Source organism: Drosophila navojoa, chromosome 3 (assembly GCF_054131105.1).
Source record: "Drosophila navojoa isolate 15081-1374.11 chromosome 3, UAZ_NAV_1.0, whole genome shotgun sequence".
NCBI lineage: Eukaryota > Metazoa > Arthropoda > Insecta > Diptera > Drosophilidae > Drosophila > Drosophila navojoa.
Genome location: NC_142891.1, coordinates 24454781 through 24470603, shown reverse-complemented (window position 1 = coordinate 24470603; position 15823 = coordinate 24454781). Strand labels below are relative to the sequence as shown.

General features: G+C 43.3%; 5 protein-coding genes across 9 annotated transcripts in view; 2 read left to right on the top strand and 3 right to left on the bottom strand.

Annotated features, from left to right (window-relative positions):
* The first annotated feature begins 154 nt into the window (after positions 1 to 154).
* On the top strand, positions 155 to 3333 carry Atac1 (Ada2a-containing complex component 1). Its single transcript, XM_030385262.2, has one exon. It carries the CDS (start codon positions 209 to 211, stop codon positions 1316 to 1318), a length of 1110 nt encoding a protein of 369 aa, XP_030241122.1. The 5' UTR covers positions 155 to 208; the 3' UTR covers positions 1319 to 3333.
* Positions 1741 to 5504, bottom strand: Ube4A (Ubiquitination factor E4A). Of its 4 annotated transcripts, none has more exons than XM_018098394.3 (4): positions 5379 to 5504; positions 4508 to 5294; positions 4060 to 4448; positions 1741 to 4003 (listed from the first exon to the last, which is right to left on the bottom strand). In XM_018098394.3, the coding sequence occupies exons 2-4, from the start codon at positions 5283 to 5285 to the stop codon at positions 2129 to 2131; spliced, it is 3042 nt and encodes a 1013-aa protein (XP_017953883.2). In that variant the 5' UTR covers positions 5286 to 5294; positions 5379 to 5504; the 3' UTR covers positions 1741 to 2128. The 4 variants fall into 4 exon arrangements, with proteins under 4 accessions (XP_017953883.2, XP_030241111.1, XP_089113235.1 ...); XM_030385251.2 differs by having other exon boundaries at positions 5351 to 5437; XM_089257109.1 differs by having other exon boundaries at positions 5376 to 5400.
* A 110-nt stretch (positions 5505 to 5614) lies between these two features.
* On the top strand, positions 5615 to 9063 carry LOC115562990 (retinol-binding protein pinta). 2 transcript variants are annotated; one of them, XM_089257107.1, is made up of 4 exons: positions 5615 to 5681; positions 7829 to 8141; positions 8210 to 8582; positions 8652 to 9063. In XM_089257107.1, the coding sequence occupies exons 1-4, from the start codon at positions 5630 to 5632 to the stop codon at positions 8910 to 8912; spliced, it is 999 nt and encodes a 332-aa protein (XP_089113233.1). In that variant the 5' UTR covers positions 5615 to 5629; the 3' UTR covers positions 8913 to 9063. The 2 variants fall into 2 exon arrangements, with proteins under 2 accessions (XP_089113233.1, XP_030241126.1); XM_030385266.2 differs by lacking the exon at positions 5615 to 5681 and adding an exon at positions 6789 to 6943.
* A 532-nt stretch (positions 9064 to 9595) lies between these two features.
* Tango1 (transport and golgi organization 1) lies at positions 9596 to 15747 on the bottom strand. Its single transcript, XM_089257514.1, has 7 exons — positions 15416 to 15747; positions 12830 to 15274; positions 11921 to 12345; positions 11730 to 11862; positions 11043 to 11667; positions 10712 to 10813; positions 9596 to 10649 (listed from the first exon to the last, which is right to left on the bottom strand). The coding sequence occupies exons 1-7, from the start codon at positions 15564 to 15566 to the stop codon at positions 9911 to 9913; spliced, it is 4620 nt and encodes a 1539-aa protein (XP_089113640.1). The 5' UTR covers positions 15567 to 15747; the 3' UTR covers positions 9596 to 9910.
* The window catches only part of LOC115562955 (enoyl-CoA delta isomerase 1, mitochondrial), a 103661-nt gene continuing 101123 nt past the window's right edge, over positions 13286 to 15823 (bottom strand). Inside the window, exon 4 of the mRNA XM_030385211.2 lies at positions 13286 to 13448. The gene's annotated coding sequence lies outside the window, so the exon portion shown is untranslated. The remainder of the gene's footprint in view (positions 13449 to 15823) is intronic.

The following is a 15823-nucleotide window of genomic DNA, read 5'->3' as shown; positions in this document are numbered from 1 at the left end:
TTGTATACTATATACTTATATAAATATTAAAGAAATCAGTTAATAACTTGCAATATAATAAAGGTATTACAAATGCAAGAAAATGTATATTTAAAAACCACGCAAATTGGCGCTAGTGCAAAGTATCGATAATTTCGCCAATATCAGCTGATTGCATTTACTTTAAGCTTTGCTCATCTCTAGTGCCCTTCAATTTAACGCGCTTATAATGGAAACCGAAAACAATCAACAAAATGAAGTGAATGAAAAAAACATAAAGGAGGAGAATAATGACAGTGAGAACGACGGCGATGACAATGGCGACAGCGAGGATGTATTTCACTTTGAAACAGAGCACCTGGCGTTGCGTGGCAATCAATGCTACAGCAACCTTTTACGTACCATAGCCACGCTTCAGGCGCAACGGATCCGCATCCATCAGCAAATTGGGGAACTGGAGAAGGCGCGCGACAACTACCTGGAGAATCCCCAACTTCTGCTGGACAGATTGCGCAACAACGAGCCTTTAATAGCGCCCTATTATTTAACCACGATTCGTCTACCTGAGTTGCCCACATTAATGGTAAAGCCAGATGTTAAAATCGAGGCGCCTGCGGTCAGCTCTCAACCGACTGGGGAGGACAAGAATAATAAAAATGGCCATAAGAACCAGACTCGATTGTGGACAAATGAAGAGCAGCGCCGCCTGGAGCAACTACTCATTGAATATCCGCCCGAAGAGGTAGAAATGCGGCGATTCAGTAAGATCGCCAAAGCTCTCGTAAATCGTACACCTCAGCAGGTGTTCAGCCGGGTGCAAAAATACTTTCAGAAACTGCATGATGCCGGCATGCCGGTGCCTGGACGTTTACCCAAATATCGTCGCTCGGGCGGCCCATCTCGATCCAAGTTCAGCGTGCGCCGCTCAACCTTCTTCCCGGCACAGAATATAGAGATACAAATGCCCGAAGATGAATACACTTTGGATGATCTTGTGCCTGTTGCGCCATCACCACCGCCACCGCCATCAAAAATAAAAGTTGAACCAAAACAGGAACCAGATACGCTTGAAACGGAGACGCGTCGTCAAAAGTTGCTGCAATTGAAAATACTAACAGCCATAAGAGACGAAAAGCTGCAAACAGAGGATGGCTACAGTCCAGATCCATTGGCACCCAAGTGCGCCGAATGCGCGGAGTCGGCTGTGACGCGCAAGCGTTGGCATTGCAACAGTTGCTATTGCTATCTGAATTTATGCGGCGATTGTCTGGCCCATCAATTGGTCACCGAACAGTTTGAGCACATAAGCCATGATGTAGTCGAGGAGCCTGAGATATAATGTCAATAATCACACACTATACATAGATCAAGATTGTAAATAATGTTTTATGCAGTGAATAAGATAAGTATTAATAAAGTTAAGTTTAGGATGTAGTCGACAATATAGCAGTACAAAGAGAACATGTAAGAAAAACATTTATATCTAACATATTTTATAATATGTACATGTATAAATCGTATGAGAAATATATTTAGAATATAATTTTTATATAGATATGTAAGAAGTGCACTGAATATTGAAATCTGGAATATAACCATATATACATGTCCATGCTTTGAGTAATCTATGTATAGAAAATTTGTCAGAGCGGACAACCTGAAGTTTCTGTTATCATATATTTATATATATAGTCATTTTGTATATATACATAGATTTTGTGAAAATCATACATTTTCTATCAGATTACCAAAATCAATAAATATTTTGTCAAATGCAACGGCACACACAAAGAATTATTTATTTATTTATAAATTGCGTTTCCTCTGAACGCTGACATAAAATATTTACAATTATTTATATTTGTATAATTTTTTGTAATTATTTATTAATTCAAAGACGCACTCGCATTGCTTGAATATACACAAAACTTGAGAATACCAGCTCACCCATAAAATTGAAGAATTTGTTGTAAATTGCAAATTGGATTGGAAATTATGTTTATGTACGGATCATACATAGCTGTGGCTTGTACATAAACTGGAATTGTAAGGAGAGAAAACTACATTAAACTAAAGCCTTATCCGGTTACCCCTCAAAAACGAGCTAATTCTTTGGTTAAGCGCGTTTGCCCTGGCCCAGTTGGATCGTTCAACTCTTGACACGCGCCGCATTGCGTTTATCCTCGATCCATTGCTCAATCTCTTGCTTGAGCGCCACATTCGACTTGACCTTGTCCATGGTGAGGGGTTCGCGATTGAATGGATCGGTCTGATCGCTCAGCAGATGGCGAGCAATTGTGGACCGATCAACGGTCACATTGGAACTGGGCAACACCACCGGATCGGTCATGAGCGTCGATATAATCGGATCCAGATACTCTTCGGGCGCATCGGCCAGCAGTTCCTGCTCCTCCTTGTAATCGTTGCCCATTTTCTGCACTTTGGCCGCGAATTCGGCCATGTCGCCGATTAGCTGACCCCCGCCGATGCGTATCAAGATGTTTTCGGCATAGCCGAAGAGTTGATCGCTGTAGGAGCGGCCATCCTGCGAAACGGCAAGGCAGAAGCTGTTGTCAGTGCTTAGATTTATATAAATGTGCGCTATTTCCAGCACCATTTGTGCCGGGTCGAACTCGAACTCCTTTTTGTCTTTAACCTTGAACCGCTCGCGCTGTGGCCCCACCAAATGCAAGAGAAAATAGTTCAGCATGGCCGCAATGCGATCCACCATGCTGTTATGGCAGAAGATGCTTTTGATCTCGCTCGTCAGCAACTTCAGCAGATTGATGGTGTCACGGCCGAGAATGTTGTCGAAACGTGCCAGCATGCCCAGATGGTGCAAGTTGGTGGTCTGCTGTTGTCGTTCGCTTTGCGACAGATTGTTCCACTCGCCATTGTCCTGAGCCTGCTGCAGCTGCTTGATCTGCTCCAGATTGGAGAGCGACTCGTCCAGCAAGAAAATAGCATCGTTGATAAGCAGGTTGATGAAGCGCAAGAAGAGCGGCGGCTCAATGGCCTCCATGCTGCTCTCGGCGTCCCTGGCCAGTTGTCTGAAGCACTCGACGTGCTCCTCCTTGGTCCACAGGAACTCCATGATGGCGTACATGGGGCGACGATAGTTGAACTTCTGTTCGAATTGCACCGACTGCCCGGTCATTTCAATGCTGACAAACACATTGAGCAGACTGCGCACCACCTGCAGGCGATCCGGATGGCTATCGAAGACGTGCGTGTTGAACACCTTGCGATTGCTACCGGACATCTGTGAGGGCAGGAGAAATTCCAAGGCATCTGCCAGTTTGGCGCGCAAATGCGGATTCTTAACCAGCTCCGAACTGCCCATAAATAGCAGAATCATCTTGAAGAATGCATCGTGCGAGCTGGTGTGTAGCTGTATGAACTGATCGCCGGGAAAGCTGCGACAGAAATTCAAATATGCCGCAATATTGTCAATGATATTCTCCGGCACTGACTTCATATACGGTGCAACAAACGGTGGCGTCTCCGACAACAGTTCCAGATTGCGCATCAATTGCGGTGCAAAGTCCTTTTTGTCCAGCGCTGCCTCGAAGCATTCCCGAGGCAGCATTGCAATCTCAGTCAGCCAAATGGCCGACGCCTCAAAAAACTTGAGTATTGCCGTGTCATTTTCCGGCTCGGCCAAGCCATTGCGTATGCAGAGCACCTGTTGCATCTGATCCTGCAGCATGCGAAACAGATTCTTAGTCAAATCATTGTTGGGATCACTGGCTGCCACATCCTGGTAAGCGGTCTGAGTGTTCTGCAGTTCGCGCATCATGCGAGTCAACCGTTCAATGCACGCTCGATTACCCAATTCGAAGGCCTTGTGCGTCATATAGAAGATTTCGGTGATAAAATTATACTTTTCAGCTGTCAAACGTTTCTCGCCCTCTTCCATGGGCAGCAGGCAGGTTTCCTCATAGGCCTTCAGCATGTTGACGCCCTTTGTCAGGCGATCCATTATGTCCGAAACAGCGCAATAAGTCGGGTCTACTAAGAGCACCTGCAAAATGATTTCATGCATATTAATAGATGCTAGAAGTGGTTATATATAAGTACCTTTAGCGCAGGTGAGCAGAGTGGCGCACACAGACGCATCAGCACAGCGCTGAGGCTGGTCATAAATGCATCGCTGGCTGTGCTATGTACGGTCTGCTCCAGGTTCAAGTTTATGGTGCTCCAGAGATGGCCGCGCGCCACATTTGCATCCAGACAATTTGCAATCCATTGCAGTGTCTTCTTCTTGGTTGTTGAGGATTGAACGAGCAGTTGTTTGATGAGCGTGAACATGGCCTGCTGATGATGCGCCAACAGCTGCCAGAGGGTGGGATCGGATTGTTGCGAGATCAGTGATATATCGCGAAAGAATTCATAGGGTGCCGTTTGTGTCTTGGGCATAATTGATATGCACAGCAATTGGCCGAACAACGTATCCATATATTCCCCACCTAAAACGAATGAATATAAATATTTTGCAAAATATACACTGAAATCTCTGAAGATTTACCTTTAGCCTTTGGATTGGGTGTTGTGAAGTCAATGAGCAATTCGCCGAGCACGCTGGCGCGTTTTTCGCGCACAAAGAAACCAAATATCCAGAATATATTCTTTCGTATTGTAATCAAATTTTCCTTGGCTAATTGTTTCTGCAGTTCACTCAGCATGGGATAGAATATGGCCTTGAGAGCTCCTAGGGCTTCCAGAGGTTCAACTTCTTCTAGCACCTTACCCACAACACGTACCAGAAATTCCTGCGTACTAACATCATGCTCGTCCGCCTGTTCGAATAGCTCCAGCCACTGGCTGGAAAAGGATTGGGGGGCAAACAGATCTGGCTGGCGCATGCAGGTGCTTGCATTGTTTAAAATTAGGTCAAGTATTTGACTGCCATGCTTTTTGTCCTGTATACTGCAAGTGCGCTGTAGTTGCTCCCATCTGGCGAACGCACCGTGCAGATAGATCATCGCTCGTTTCTCCAGCGCTTGTTCCTGTTGGCTTTGATTTACCTGTTCAGCTGGTAGCAGATATTTCGTCGTGTCGTCCAGCATTAAACGTTCGAATAGGGCGTGTGCAAGCAGATCAACGCAAAGCGTGTCCTCGCTGCTATTGTCCGCCACGACGACATCGGCCAGACAAAGGAGCGCCTTATTTCGACTGGTGTCCACATCTTTGCTCAGTGTAAAGAGTAAAATTGATTCGATCAGCTGCTTGGAAACGCTATTGGCCTCGGTACCCTGCTGCAGTAGAGCTGCAAAGGGATTTTCGGTGTCTCCAACGTTGGACATTGTTGCGACCTGCATGGTTTTGAATGATTGAACTTAACATTAGTATTTGTTTCTAGAATATATACTATTAGAAATTTCTAAATTTTCTGCTACCTGTCACTGTGTCACTATGCCAATTAGCACAAAAATCGAGATATCGAATATAGTTATCGACATAGAAAATACTATCAAACAAAAAGTATTTTTTATACTAATTGGAGTATTTTTGTAAGATTCTTTTAAAATTGTCGTTTTTTATTTTTTATTTTTGGCGAAGTTCCAAATTAAAATTTCAAGGCGACAAAAGATTTGTAAAATTTTTTATGCAGTTAGTTGAAGTTTTAATGTATGTATAAATAATAGAGATGATTTTTCTCAATGAATGGCTTAAAAATTGTAAATTTAAAATATTTAATTGTAAGTTTTATATAACAAAACTCATATAATTTTGCAAGACACAATGTTTATATATCATTAATGCTTAAGTACATAAATAGGTATACAAGACTAAGAACGATTTTACATTAAAGTGACTTCAACCACATATAAAATTATTAATTAATTATTTATGTCATTCAAACATTAAATTTTCATCAAAGGCTGACTTCCGCAATTAAAAACAAAAAATAAGTAAATAAAAAAAAAAAACAAATACTACATAATACAGTAAATGCACTCAAATAACCTCTATCTATTATCAGCATTCATTTAATTGTTAAGTCATAAAGAAACGAATTGAACAAATTAGTCCCCGGTAACATTTAAATAATTAAATATGATGTCGAGTATTCAATAAAATTGGCACAAATCAAAATATAGCTAAAGGAAGGGCGCAGGTGTATGCACTTAAAAAATGCAAGTGTGCATGTGTGTATACATATATGTGTGTGTGGCTAAATCCAAAGCCAATTAAGACAATCAATTGTCGAAAAGCCACCCACTGCAAATTATATGTGACTAACGGCGCCTGGCACTCAACATTGCAAGTAAATCGTTGCTTCCTACCCCGTTGAGCGTTTGCTATTAATATAATAAAAACAATTGACTGACTAACGGCTACCCTAAGCCCCGTGACGAGCGTATTAAGTATTTGCCTGACACACATGCACACATACATACACAGATTACACACACACATACCCACTTGCGTTAGGCCACGTATGTCTTTAGCTTTACTTGTGTGCTGTTGCTGTGCTTCTTCTTCCAAAAAACTCAGGTAAAAATTGGAGTGCTTATTGTTGAAGCGCTTCAACATTTAACGGGCCGAAGTTATCGATAACTTGAAAGAGCTTTATTGGATTAGCTTTGATTTAATCTAATTGGATTAGCTTTAGTTGGACTAGCTTTAATATGAATATGCTAAATCATGATAGATAGACAGACGGACGAATAAGCATAGAGAGACAAAAAGAAAAACAGACATCTGAAACAAAGCTAGGTAGATCAACTGGACTAGTAATGCTAAATTCCTTTTGGTGGCAACCACACCCACATTTGCCTGTTACATACACTTGAGCAAAGCCAATATACCCTCAAGACTCCACTTGCAATGGGAAACAAAAAGACTTCGTGTATCGCTAAATCGGCTTCTGATCAACAAAAGTAAACATTTCGAAGTTCGTTGATTTGGTCGTTTGCTGATTTTCTTTTTGTATCAGTCGGTGCTGCATTTCCAAACGGTAAACACGCGTGTAGCCGGAAAAAAAAAAAACAAATAAATTAAAATCGTAACTAAAGCGTTTTGTGATAAAAAAAATTACCTCTGCCCAATTAAATAAAAATCATTCAATCATAAGTTGAAATTTGACAAAACATTTGATAAAATTTGTAAAAAGTTTTAGTTATTTCTCTTTGAAAATTATTTATACTATTTTTTAAAACTTCAGTTGAGCATTAGATTAAAAGAATTCATTTAAAAGCTTAAATTATTCCTTTATAATGTGTTAAATCAACAATAATTTTAAAAATATTTCATACAATTTATTCTATTATTATTATTTATTATTATTATTATTTAAATAAATACATTTTGAAAGAATGCCTTTATTAATTTGGGCCAAGTTCGTTTCGTAATTAATGTGTAATAAATTCAATATATTGTAATTTGAACAATAATACCACTATTCGTACCACTGTGCATATATTGACTTATTGGATTTAAATTAAGTTGAAATGAAAAATGGGAAACTTTGGGCGACTTCAACGATTTGAATGAAAGCAGAAAATATAAAACGTGTAGATGACCAACAAATATTTTTGTATGATATAAATCAAATCTAATTAAAAAGTGAATTTGTAAAATATAGCTGGAATAAAAACAATGATGTATAAATATTTATGTGCAAAAATAAAAGTATAGATAAAAATATAGATTAAAAAGTTATAATGTGAGGGCTGACATGCCGTGTGCGTGATAATGTTAAAAATGTTAAAACAAACAAACGCAATATACATACAATGATTATTATTGCCATAATCGATTCTATAATCTCTGTACTTATCAGGCATGCATGCTTAACAATAAAATGTCATTAACCATTTCTTTACTTCGATTGCTCCGCCAGCCATGAACACAGTGCGTATACGCCCTCTGAAGCCGGCGCTGCAGACGATTGCAGTGGAGGAGCTGAACGAGGTGCCGCAGCGGGTCATCGACGATGTGGAGACGCTGAGAGATTGGGTGCTGAAGCAGCCGCATTTGCGCGGCTGCACAGAGCATCAGTTCCTGCTGGCCTTTCTGCGCGGCACCAAATTCAGCCTGGAACGTGCCAAGCTCAAATACGATCGCTTCTATACGCTGCAGGCCTCCATACCGGAGGTGTTTAATGAGCGACGCTTGGCCACAGATCCATTGACCTTGGACATTGTGCGCTCGGGGTGGGCATGCATCAATATCTATATCAGTGTACATATATATCTATACATATTATCAACATGATCCTTAGCATCCTGCTGCGTGTTCCCCAGCATGAGGAGGACGCAGGTCCTTGTGTGACCATCATACGCGCTGGCAGCTACGACACGAGCAAATACAAGTTTCAGGACATTATTCGCGTTGGCTCCATGTTCGGTGAGATAATGATGTTTGAGGATGAGAATGCCACAATTTCGGGCTATGTCGAAATCATGGACATGAAGGGCATCACGGGCACACACCTGTTCGCCCTGCAGCCGGAGCTGCTGCGCAAGTTCTCGACCTATGCCGATGAGGCGATGCCCACACGGCAGAAGGCCATCCACTTCATCAATGTGCCGCCAGCGTTTGAGGCTGGCTTCAATACGCTCAAGTCCTTCTTTCCCGCCAAGATCAAGAGCCGAGTGAGCTAATCTCTTCTATACTCTCCCTATATATATATCCCAATATATATATTTATTTTATTTGATTAGATTTCTGTGAGTTCCCAGCCAGATGCCATTTTCAAATTAGTTTCGCCCGATTATTTGCCCGTGGAATATGGCGGCACCCATGGCGTTATGGCGGACATCAGCCACAGCATGGAGTCAATGCTCTCTGCATATGCACAATATTTTCTGGATTCCCAGCACTTTGGCTGCGATGAGAAGTTGCGCGAGTTGGACAACCGCCCACAGAAAAAAAGCTCCACGTTCGGTGCAGTCGGCTCATTTCGTAAGCTGCAAATCGATTAGATCTTGGCCAATCAACCATATAAATGGACTAAGTTAGCTTTACAAGTGGACTTTACAAGTTGAAATCTTTGATTCTGCTGGGCAATGTCAATCTTATCGCATAATCATATTATAAATAAATTGTCCTAATTTGGATTGATGTTGAATCATACTTTAATCCTCTATTGAAAGTGTCAAAGTTTTTTTTTAAGGATAATTAAATAGGAATTAGAGAAAAAAAATAATTTATGGAAAGTTCAATTTTGCAGTTTCATCCCCTAAAAATATTCTTTTGAATTAGCAAAAATGAAGTATCCAAAATTGGTAAAAGTTCTGCAAAAAAAAAAAAAACAAAAAATTTTGTTTTATGGATCTTTGAAGAGTTTTCAAAGATCTTTAATCAGCTTTGGAGCTAACTTAATTTCATTGAGTCAAAGAATAAGCTATACACATATGTATTTTCACATATGCTTCATGAAGTTTTCAATTGCGACTCTCATAAATCTTAAGATTTCTCCACTTTGCCTAAAAAGTTACTAGTTTACAGAAAAGTTTTGCACTTAATTGGAAATATATATTTATGGCATTAGCTGTGCCAGACCGAAAACAAATTTGTAAAGCTCGTACGTGGGCAATAAAATATTAATAATATTTTTAATAAGTTCTGGCTTTAGTGCTAAATTTACTAATTTAAAATTTAAAAATTGTTTATTTTTGGTGTTTTTAATGTTTGGTTTATTTTTTATAGTTTTGAATTTGATATCATTTTTCTCATTGAGCCATTGATTTGATGTTAGATTTGATAATGTCTCTCTCGAAATGTGGGAATCGTGTGAGTGTGTGTGTGTTTGTGTTTGTGTATAAGTGTGTGAGTCCCCCTAAGTCGTAGTTAATCCGATGATCAATAATAAATATACATAGATTTGCACTAGTTTTGAGTTTCTGCAACTACTCGCACATTATAGGTTAGGATGCGTTTGTCCACTACTCGTGAAGTACTCGGTGCCGCCTTTGATGCTTCAAACTTCGCTGACGGTGCGTGAGCTGTTCTTGCGCGGGGGAGTTGGGCTGGGCGGCGGACTGAAGTCTGTTTCCGTCTCATTGTAATTGTAGCGGCTGTCCGATGGCGACAGCGAGCGATACGTGCGCGGCGACTGCCTGTACGAGTCGCGGCGTGGGCGGCCCCAGCTGCCGCTGTGTCGCCTGTGGCGATCCGTGCCGCGCTCGTCATCATCATCGTCGTAGTAGTCATCATCATCGCTGTAGTCGTCTCGGTCGTCGCGTTGCGGCGAATAGCGATCCCGGGACGACGACGTCGGCGGCGGCGAGCGCATGCGGCCGAGCGGAGGCGGGCGTGCACCGCCAGCAACCACTGGTGGTGGCAAGAATGGCGGCAGCCCCATGAACGGCGAGAAGGGCGCCGGCAGGAATGGCAGTGGGTTGGGCATGTTGAGCAGCCCCGGCGAGCCCGGCAAGGGCAGCGGCAATGGCACCGGCGATGGAGCGTTTGCCTGCTCCGGCGCGCCCAGTCCACCATTGGTGGCCAATACATCCGCCGCCACATCGCCCACTCCGCTGGCCATGGCTGTCATCTGACGCCGATAGCCGGCGGCTTCAGCCTGCGCCTCCTCCCGCCGCCGATCGGCCTGACGCGCCGCCAGCCACGATTCGTGTGCACGATTCTCCAGCGTGCCCATCTGCGCCTTGTGGGAGGCAATCTGCGCCTCAATCTCGGCCCGCAGCTCATCGTTTTGAGATCTGGCAATTGTTGTTGTTATAGATACGCATAAATGTTTGTATATCAACTGACTTTCACTTACTTCAACAGCTGAATTTCGTTCTTCATCAGCGTTAGCGTCTCCACAGTGCTGGCATTTTCGCCCTGGTGCTGCAACCACTTGGACTCCTGCAAACTGAGCTCTCTGCAAAGGCAAAAGTTACGATTATTTTGAGGTTGAATACAAAAGTTTAGGCAAAAATTTAAAGTCTTAGGATAGTATGAACAATAGATCTCTAGTTGATCCATATGCCGTGGTCATTTAAGAGCATTAAGTACACAAAGATAACTCATATCTAAACAAAAACTAAAGTTTTTCCAAGCAATACTTTGCCTAGCTTAAGCTCCACTAAGTGATCTTAAATGGCACCCACTTTTGCAGTTGCGTTTCCTTCTCCCGGAAGTAGCCAGAGAGCACTTCGAGGCGTGTTTGCGCCTCCAGCTTGTCGCGTTCGGACTGATTGAAGTCCTGTTTGAGCTGCTCCACGTCTGCGCTGGATGCCTCCAGCTGGCTCTCGAGCCGCGCCTTGTTCTCCATCTCCTGCTCCAATTTGGTCTGTAGCGCTTTGAACTTCTGCTGCAGCGCATTGAGTTCGCCACGCAATTTGGCCGTTGATATTAGCTCCTTGACATTGGCGTTGCCATCCTTCTTGATCGACTTCAAGCACTCTTCCAGCGCCTCGATTTTGGCCAGGCTAGTCTGCAGTTCACTATGCTCCTTATCGTATTTGGCATTCAGTTCCATTATCTGTTTCTGCAGCCGCTGCATCTCAAAGTTACGCGCCTCCAGAGCCTTGGCCAGCTCCAGTTGGGATTCCACCTGGATTTCCTCAAGCCGTGTCTGCAGCTTGGACTTCTCCATTTCCAGCTCGTAGTTATCCTGCTGCAGCGACTTCATTTCGCTGTTCAAGCGTGTCGTGGATTCCGTATACGAATATTGCAATTCGCTGTTCTCGCGACTCTTCTCAGCCAAGCTGGCATTGATGTCAATGATGATCTCTGTGGGGAACAAATGTGGCAAATGATTTAGTCGATGTTAAATGAAACTGATGTTAACTCACTTTCTTGATCGTTAAGCTGTCGCTGCAGCTCATCGACGGTGTTCATGAAAGCCTCATCGCCATTCTGGCTATTCAAAACCTCGGACAGCATTTTATTCAACTCCAAGCCAGCTTCGGCTGCATTATCCAAATCCTAGTTAGGCATATTGATATATTATTATTTATATAGAATTATATTTTGAGAGACTTACCTTCTCCAGGGAGCTAACCTGCTCCTGCAGTTGCGCCTTCTCATAGAGTTCCGCTTCGAGTTGTTTCTTCAAAGCCGCCACCATATCATTTGATCCAAAGGAGTTATCCTCAATGCTGGACAGTTTGGTGCGCGTCGTCATCAGATCGTGCTTTATGATGAGGTTCTCCTTGTGTGCCGCCAACAAACTGCGCTCCAGATGATTCAGCTTGGACAGCAGCGCGCCCTCCTGGCTGCTGTTGCAGAAACAATAGTAGGTGAACAGGAAGAACAGCGACGAGGCAGCCGCGATGACCACGCAAAGCAACAACAGGCTGTGGTCCAGCACTTTCGCGGCCAACACCTCCACAAAGTTGTCCAGGCTAACGGAGGCATGGCAGTTGGAGTCCGAAGGACGCGTGCAATAGCCCTCAGATAAGGAATCTTCTATAGGAATATAGATTAGAAATTACAATTAAATTATAAATGAATTGTAAATTTAATGTAGAGTTTTAATAAAGTATACAGTAATATATTCGAATATAAATTCTATAAAAATATTAATAAATTAATTTGATAATTATTATAATTTATATAGTTATATAGAAATTACTTTGGTGCGAACCTTGGGTTATATTAAAATCTTGCATAGACAAGAACATTGCTGAACTGTATTTATTCTATATATATTTATATTGAGCCAAAAATATAATATATGAAATATTGTATACAAATTAATATAAATTTTCAAGTTTCTTTATTTGTTGAGTTGTTGACTGATTTAAAAGTGTTTTAAATGTCAAACCCGGAATGGTTCAGTGAAACTTGTAAAAAAAAAAAAAACCAAACATGTTTCGGCTATTTCTTCCAAATTTTGTTATAAAATATTATTGTTTATCTAAAATATCTATCATGTACTTGTGGGACTTACCCTTTGAAGTTGGCGCATCTGGATAAAGCAAGCGATGCAGCTCATCGCTGCCCGTTAGCGACTCGGTCTTGGGTTCATTGTGATGTTCGTTGGATATGAATGAGTTGACAGTATTCATAATGGTGCCAAATAGCCCCACTCCGGGTGCAGCCTCTTCTTTGGGCGTCTCGGCGGGCACTGCCGGCAGGCCCATTGGCTCCACCGAACCAGTTGCAACTGCTGGCGCTGCAGTTGGCTCCGCCTGATACACAGCATCATAGGGATTATCGAATGCGCTTGCAGATGGCGTGGTGTGCTGTACGTGCTCCTGTTGCCGTTGCTGTTGCTTTTGCTTCTCGCGCTGACGTTTCAGCTCCTCCTGCAGTTCTCGCTGTTGCTGTTCTCGCTCCTGCTGCAACTGTTGGCGCTGTTGTTCTTGTTTTCGCAACTGTTCCTTTCGCTGTTCCTCCACCTGCAGTCGCAGCTTCTCCTGCTCCTCCTGCTGCTCTTTTAACTTCTGTTGTCGTTGTGCTTCCTCCCTTTGTCGTTCTTCCTCCTCCTTTTGTCTCAATTTTTCATACTCCTCTTCCTCCTGTTTCTGCTGCCGCAGTTGCTCCTCCTTCTGCAGTTGTTGCTGCTGCTCTTTCTGTAGCTTTTCCTGTTCGTTTTGTTTGCTTTCCTGTTGCTCTTCTACCTCTTTCTGCTGTTGCTGTGGCGGTTGCTGCTGTGGTTGTTGCTGCTGCTGTTCCTGTGGTGGTTGTTGTTGCTGAGGCTGTTGTTGTTGCTGTTGCTGCAGCTGCTTGTAGTATTCGTTTGGGTTATTTAAATGCTGCTGGTTGAATAATGATGGCAAAATGGGCGCTACTGCTGGCTGCTCATTAGAGCTGGCCGTTGAGCTGACCTCATCGACTGCTGCTTGTGGCACTGCAGGAGTCACAATCTCTTGTGCCTTTAGCTGTGCTCCTTCTGCATCGATTTTTCCTTGCTGCTGAGCTGCTTCATTGGGCTCAATGACATCTTCCACCTTTGGTGCAGTTGCTGCCTTGACATCCACTTTAACATCTTCTTTCCCACTTGCCTGAGCTGATTTAGCATCTGGTTGTGGCTCTCGCAGCTGTTCCGCTTTGATTTCTCCTCCCAGCAAGATGTCGCTGCTATTTACTTTTGCTGCATCTTCCAATTGCTCCACTATTTCAATCGTCTGCTCAGTTGTTGCTTTAGTTACAGGTTCTGTTTGGCTGGGTAAGGCATCAGCGGTGACTTTTTCCTGAGTGTTTGGTTCAATGATTTGTAAATTCACATTGTTATTATCAATTTTACTGGCTTCTGAGGCAGACTGAATTTCTAGATCTTTTTCTTTCTGTCCCAACCCTTCAGCTGCTTTAGCTCGTGCCTCTTCCTGCAGCTGCGCCTGTTCGGGTAGTGCGCTCACGTTGCGCGTTTCTACAAGCAGCGGAGCCTCGATTGACTTGGCAGCAATTCCTGGCTGAGCTTGGTCACCTTGTGGATGCTTATCAGCTTCATTGACTCCCTTTGCTAGCTCAGCGCTCGCTTCAATTGCAGCTGGACTTGCTTTCGTTGCAGTTGTTGTTGCCTCAGCAGTTGCTTTGCTCTGTACTTTCGAGTTGTCTTGATTGTCGTTGACTTTGCTGTCCAGCGTCGCCTCGTTGTCGTTGTCTTCGTCGTCGTTCAAACTCTCTTCGTCGTCTTCGTAGTCGAATTCGTCGTCGCTTGTCGTGAGATCCTCTGCCAACTCAGCATTGTTGCTCTGGGTTGCCGTTTTGACTTCATCCGCTTGGGAAGCATTCTGGTTTCGTTCCGTTAGGCCGGGCACAGCCTCAAGCGGCAGTTCCGTACCATCAACCAGCAGTAAGTTGGGCTGCACAGGGGTTATGGGTGAAGGCACTTCATTGCTGCCGCTGGTGCTCTGCTCCTGCTCCGTCAGAATGGACAGCTTGAGCGTGTCCAGTGGTGAAGTGGTTGTTGTTGCTATATCTTCACTTGTTTCGGAAGCATTGAGCACTGACTGCACCGGATGCCCTTCTTCCAGCTTCTGCTGTGGTTCCTGCTCTGCCTGAGCCTTACTGGGAATGGAAACTGCTTCTGGAGCGACGGGTGTTCCTGCTGGAGCGACGAGCGTTGCCACTGGAGCGACAGGCGTTGCCACTGGAGGGACGGGCGTTGCCACTGGAGCGACGGGCGTTGCTTCTGCTGCTGCTGGTGGTTTGGGTGGCCAAACCACAGGCACTTCATGTTTGAGGTCCCCATCTTTGATCAGTATTTTGTTCTCCATGATGTAGTTCTTGTTGGCATAACCTCGACGTCCATTGATCTCAACGCCCCACAGCTCAGGCTCGCTGCCGGCACTTTTGGACATGATGCGAACCGGTGAATGAGTCTTGAATGACAGCATTCCATTCCCTCCAGATGCATAAGTGATCTTAGCACTACCTAATGAGATGATCTCTGTTCGCGTTCGAGGAATATAAAAGTACAACAATTGATGAAATATAAACTAGAAAATGGGTCAGGGTTCAATGAGTTACACTGATTTTAGCATTTATCAATTTTAGATAAAGTTTTTCTCTCTGCGCATACTTTACTTACGTTCACATTTTTCGTCAGCGCACAGTCTTTTGTCGGACAAAGCCCACGTCGTTGGAAGACTTGAAAGGGAAAGTGTTAAGGCGATGGCCAAGTAGAGGGGCAAGTCACTCCACAGCGTCTTGATAGGGGCATTTGCGTTTGTTGGCCGCATTTTGCATTGTTTTCTATTTCTGCACTGTTTACAATTCAATTAGACTAATCCGCGGCCTTAATTGTAGTTTGGTTTGTGTGCAAAACTTTTTTTGTGTATAAAAAATTTCTTCACATTAGCTGAGTTGGCTTTTCGTCATAACAGCTGCGTTTCGATGTTGCCACACTGTTATAAATAAATCCATATAATCTCCCAATATAAATACTAAAGTGTTCTAGAATTACTTCTTTGTGAATCCACCTTACTTTTGGTATTTT

What these genes read in the sequence shown, in the direction of transcription:
- Atac1 (XM_030385262.2), top strand. Translation starts at nt 209, where the DNA reads ATGGAAACCGAAAACAATCAACAAAATGAAGTGAATGAAAAAAACATA.
- Ube4A (XM_089257108.1), bottom strand. Translation starts at nt 5,300, where the DNA reads ATGCAGGTCGCAACAATGTCCAACGTTGGAGACACCGAAAATCCCTTT. An exon ending in ACCCAATCCAAAGGCTAAAG is followed by an intron (nt 4,449 to 4,507) that starts GTAAATCTTCAG and finishes CATTCGTTTTAG; the next exon opens with GTGGGGAATATATGGATACG. An exon ending in TCTGCTCACCTGCGCTAAAG is followed by an intron (nt 4,004 to 4,059) that starts GTACTTATATAT and finishes ATCATTTTGCAG; the next exon opens with GTGCTCTTAGTAGACCCGAC.
- LOC115562990 (XM_089257107.1), top strand. Translation starts at nt 5,630, where the DNA reads ATGATTTTTCTCAATGAATGGCTTAAAAATTGTAAATTTAAAATATTT. An exon ending in TTGGACATTGTGCGCTCGGG is followed by an intron (nt 8,142 to 8,209) that starts GTGGGCATGCAT and finishes CATGATCCTTAG; the next exon opens with CATCCTGCTGCGTGTTCCCC. An exon ending in CCGCCAAGATCAAGAGCCGA is followed by an intron (nt 8,583 to 8,651) that starts GTGAGCTAATCT and finishes TTATTTGATTAG; the next exon opens with ATTTCTGTGAGTTCCCAGCC.
- Tango1 (XM_089257514.1), bottom strand. Translation starts at nt 15,566, where the DNA reads ATGCGGCCAACAAACGCAAATGCCCCTATCAAGACGCTGTGGAGTGAC. An exon ending in AAGGAAACGCAACTGCAAAA is followed by an intron (nt 10,814 to 11,042) that starts GTGGGTGCCATT and finishes TTGCCTTTGCAG; the next exon opens with AGAGCTCAGTTTGCAGGAGT. An exon ending in AACGAAATTCAGCTGTTGAA is followed by an intron (nt 10,650 to 10,711) that starts GTAAGTGAAAGT and finishes AACAATTGCCAG; the next exon opens with ATCTCAAAACGATGAGCTGC.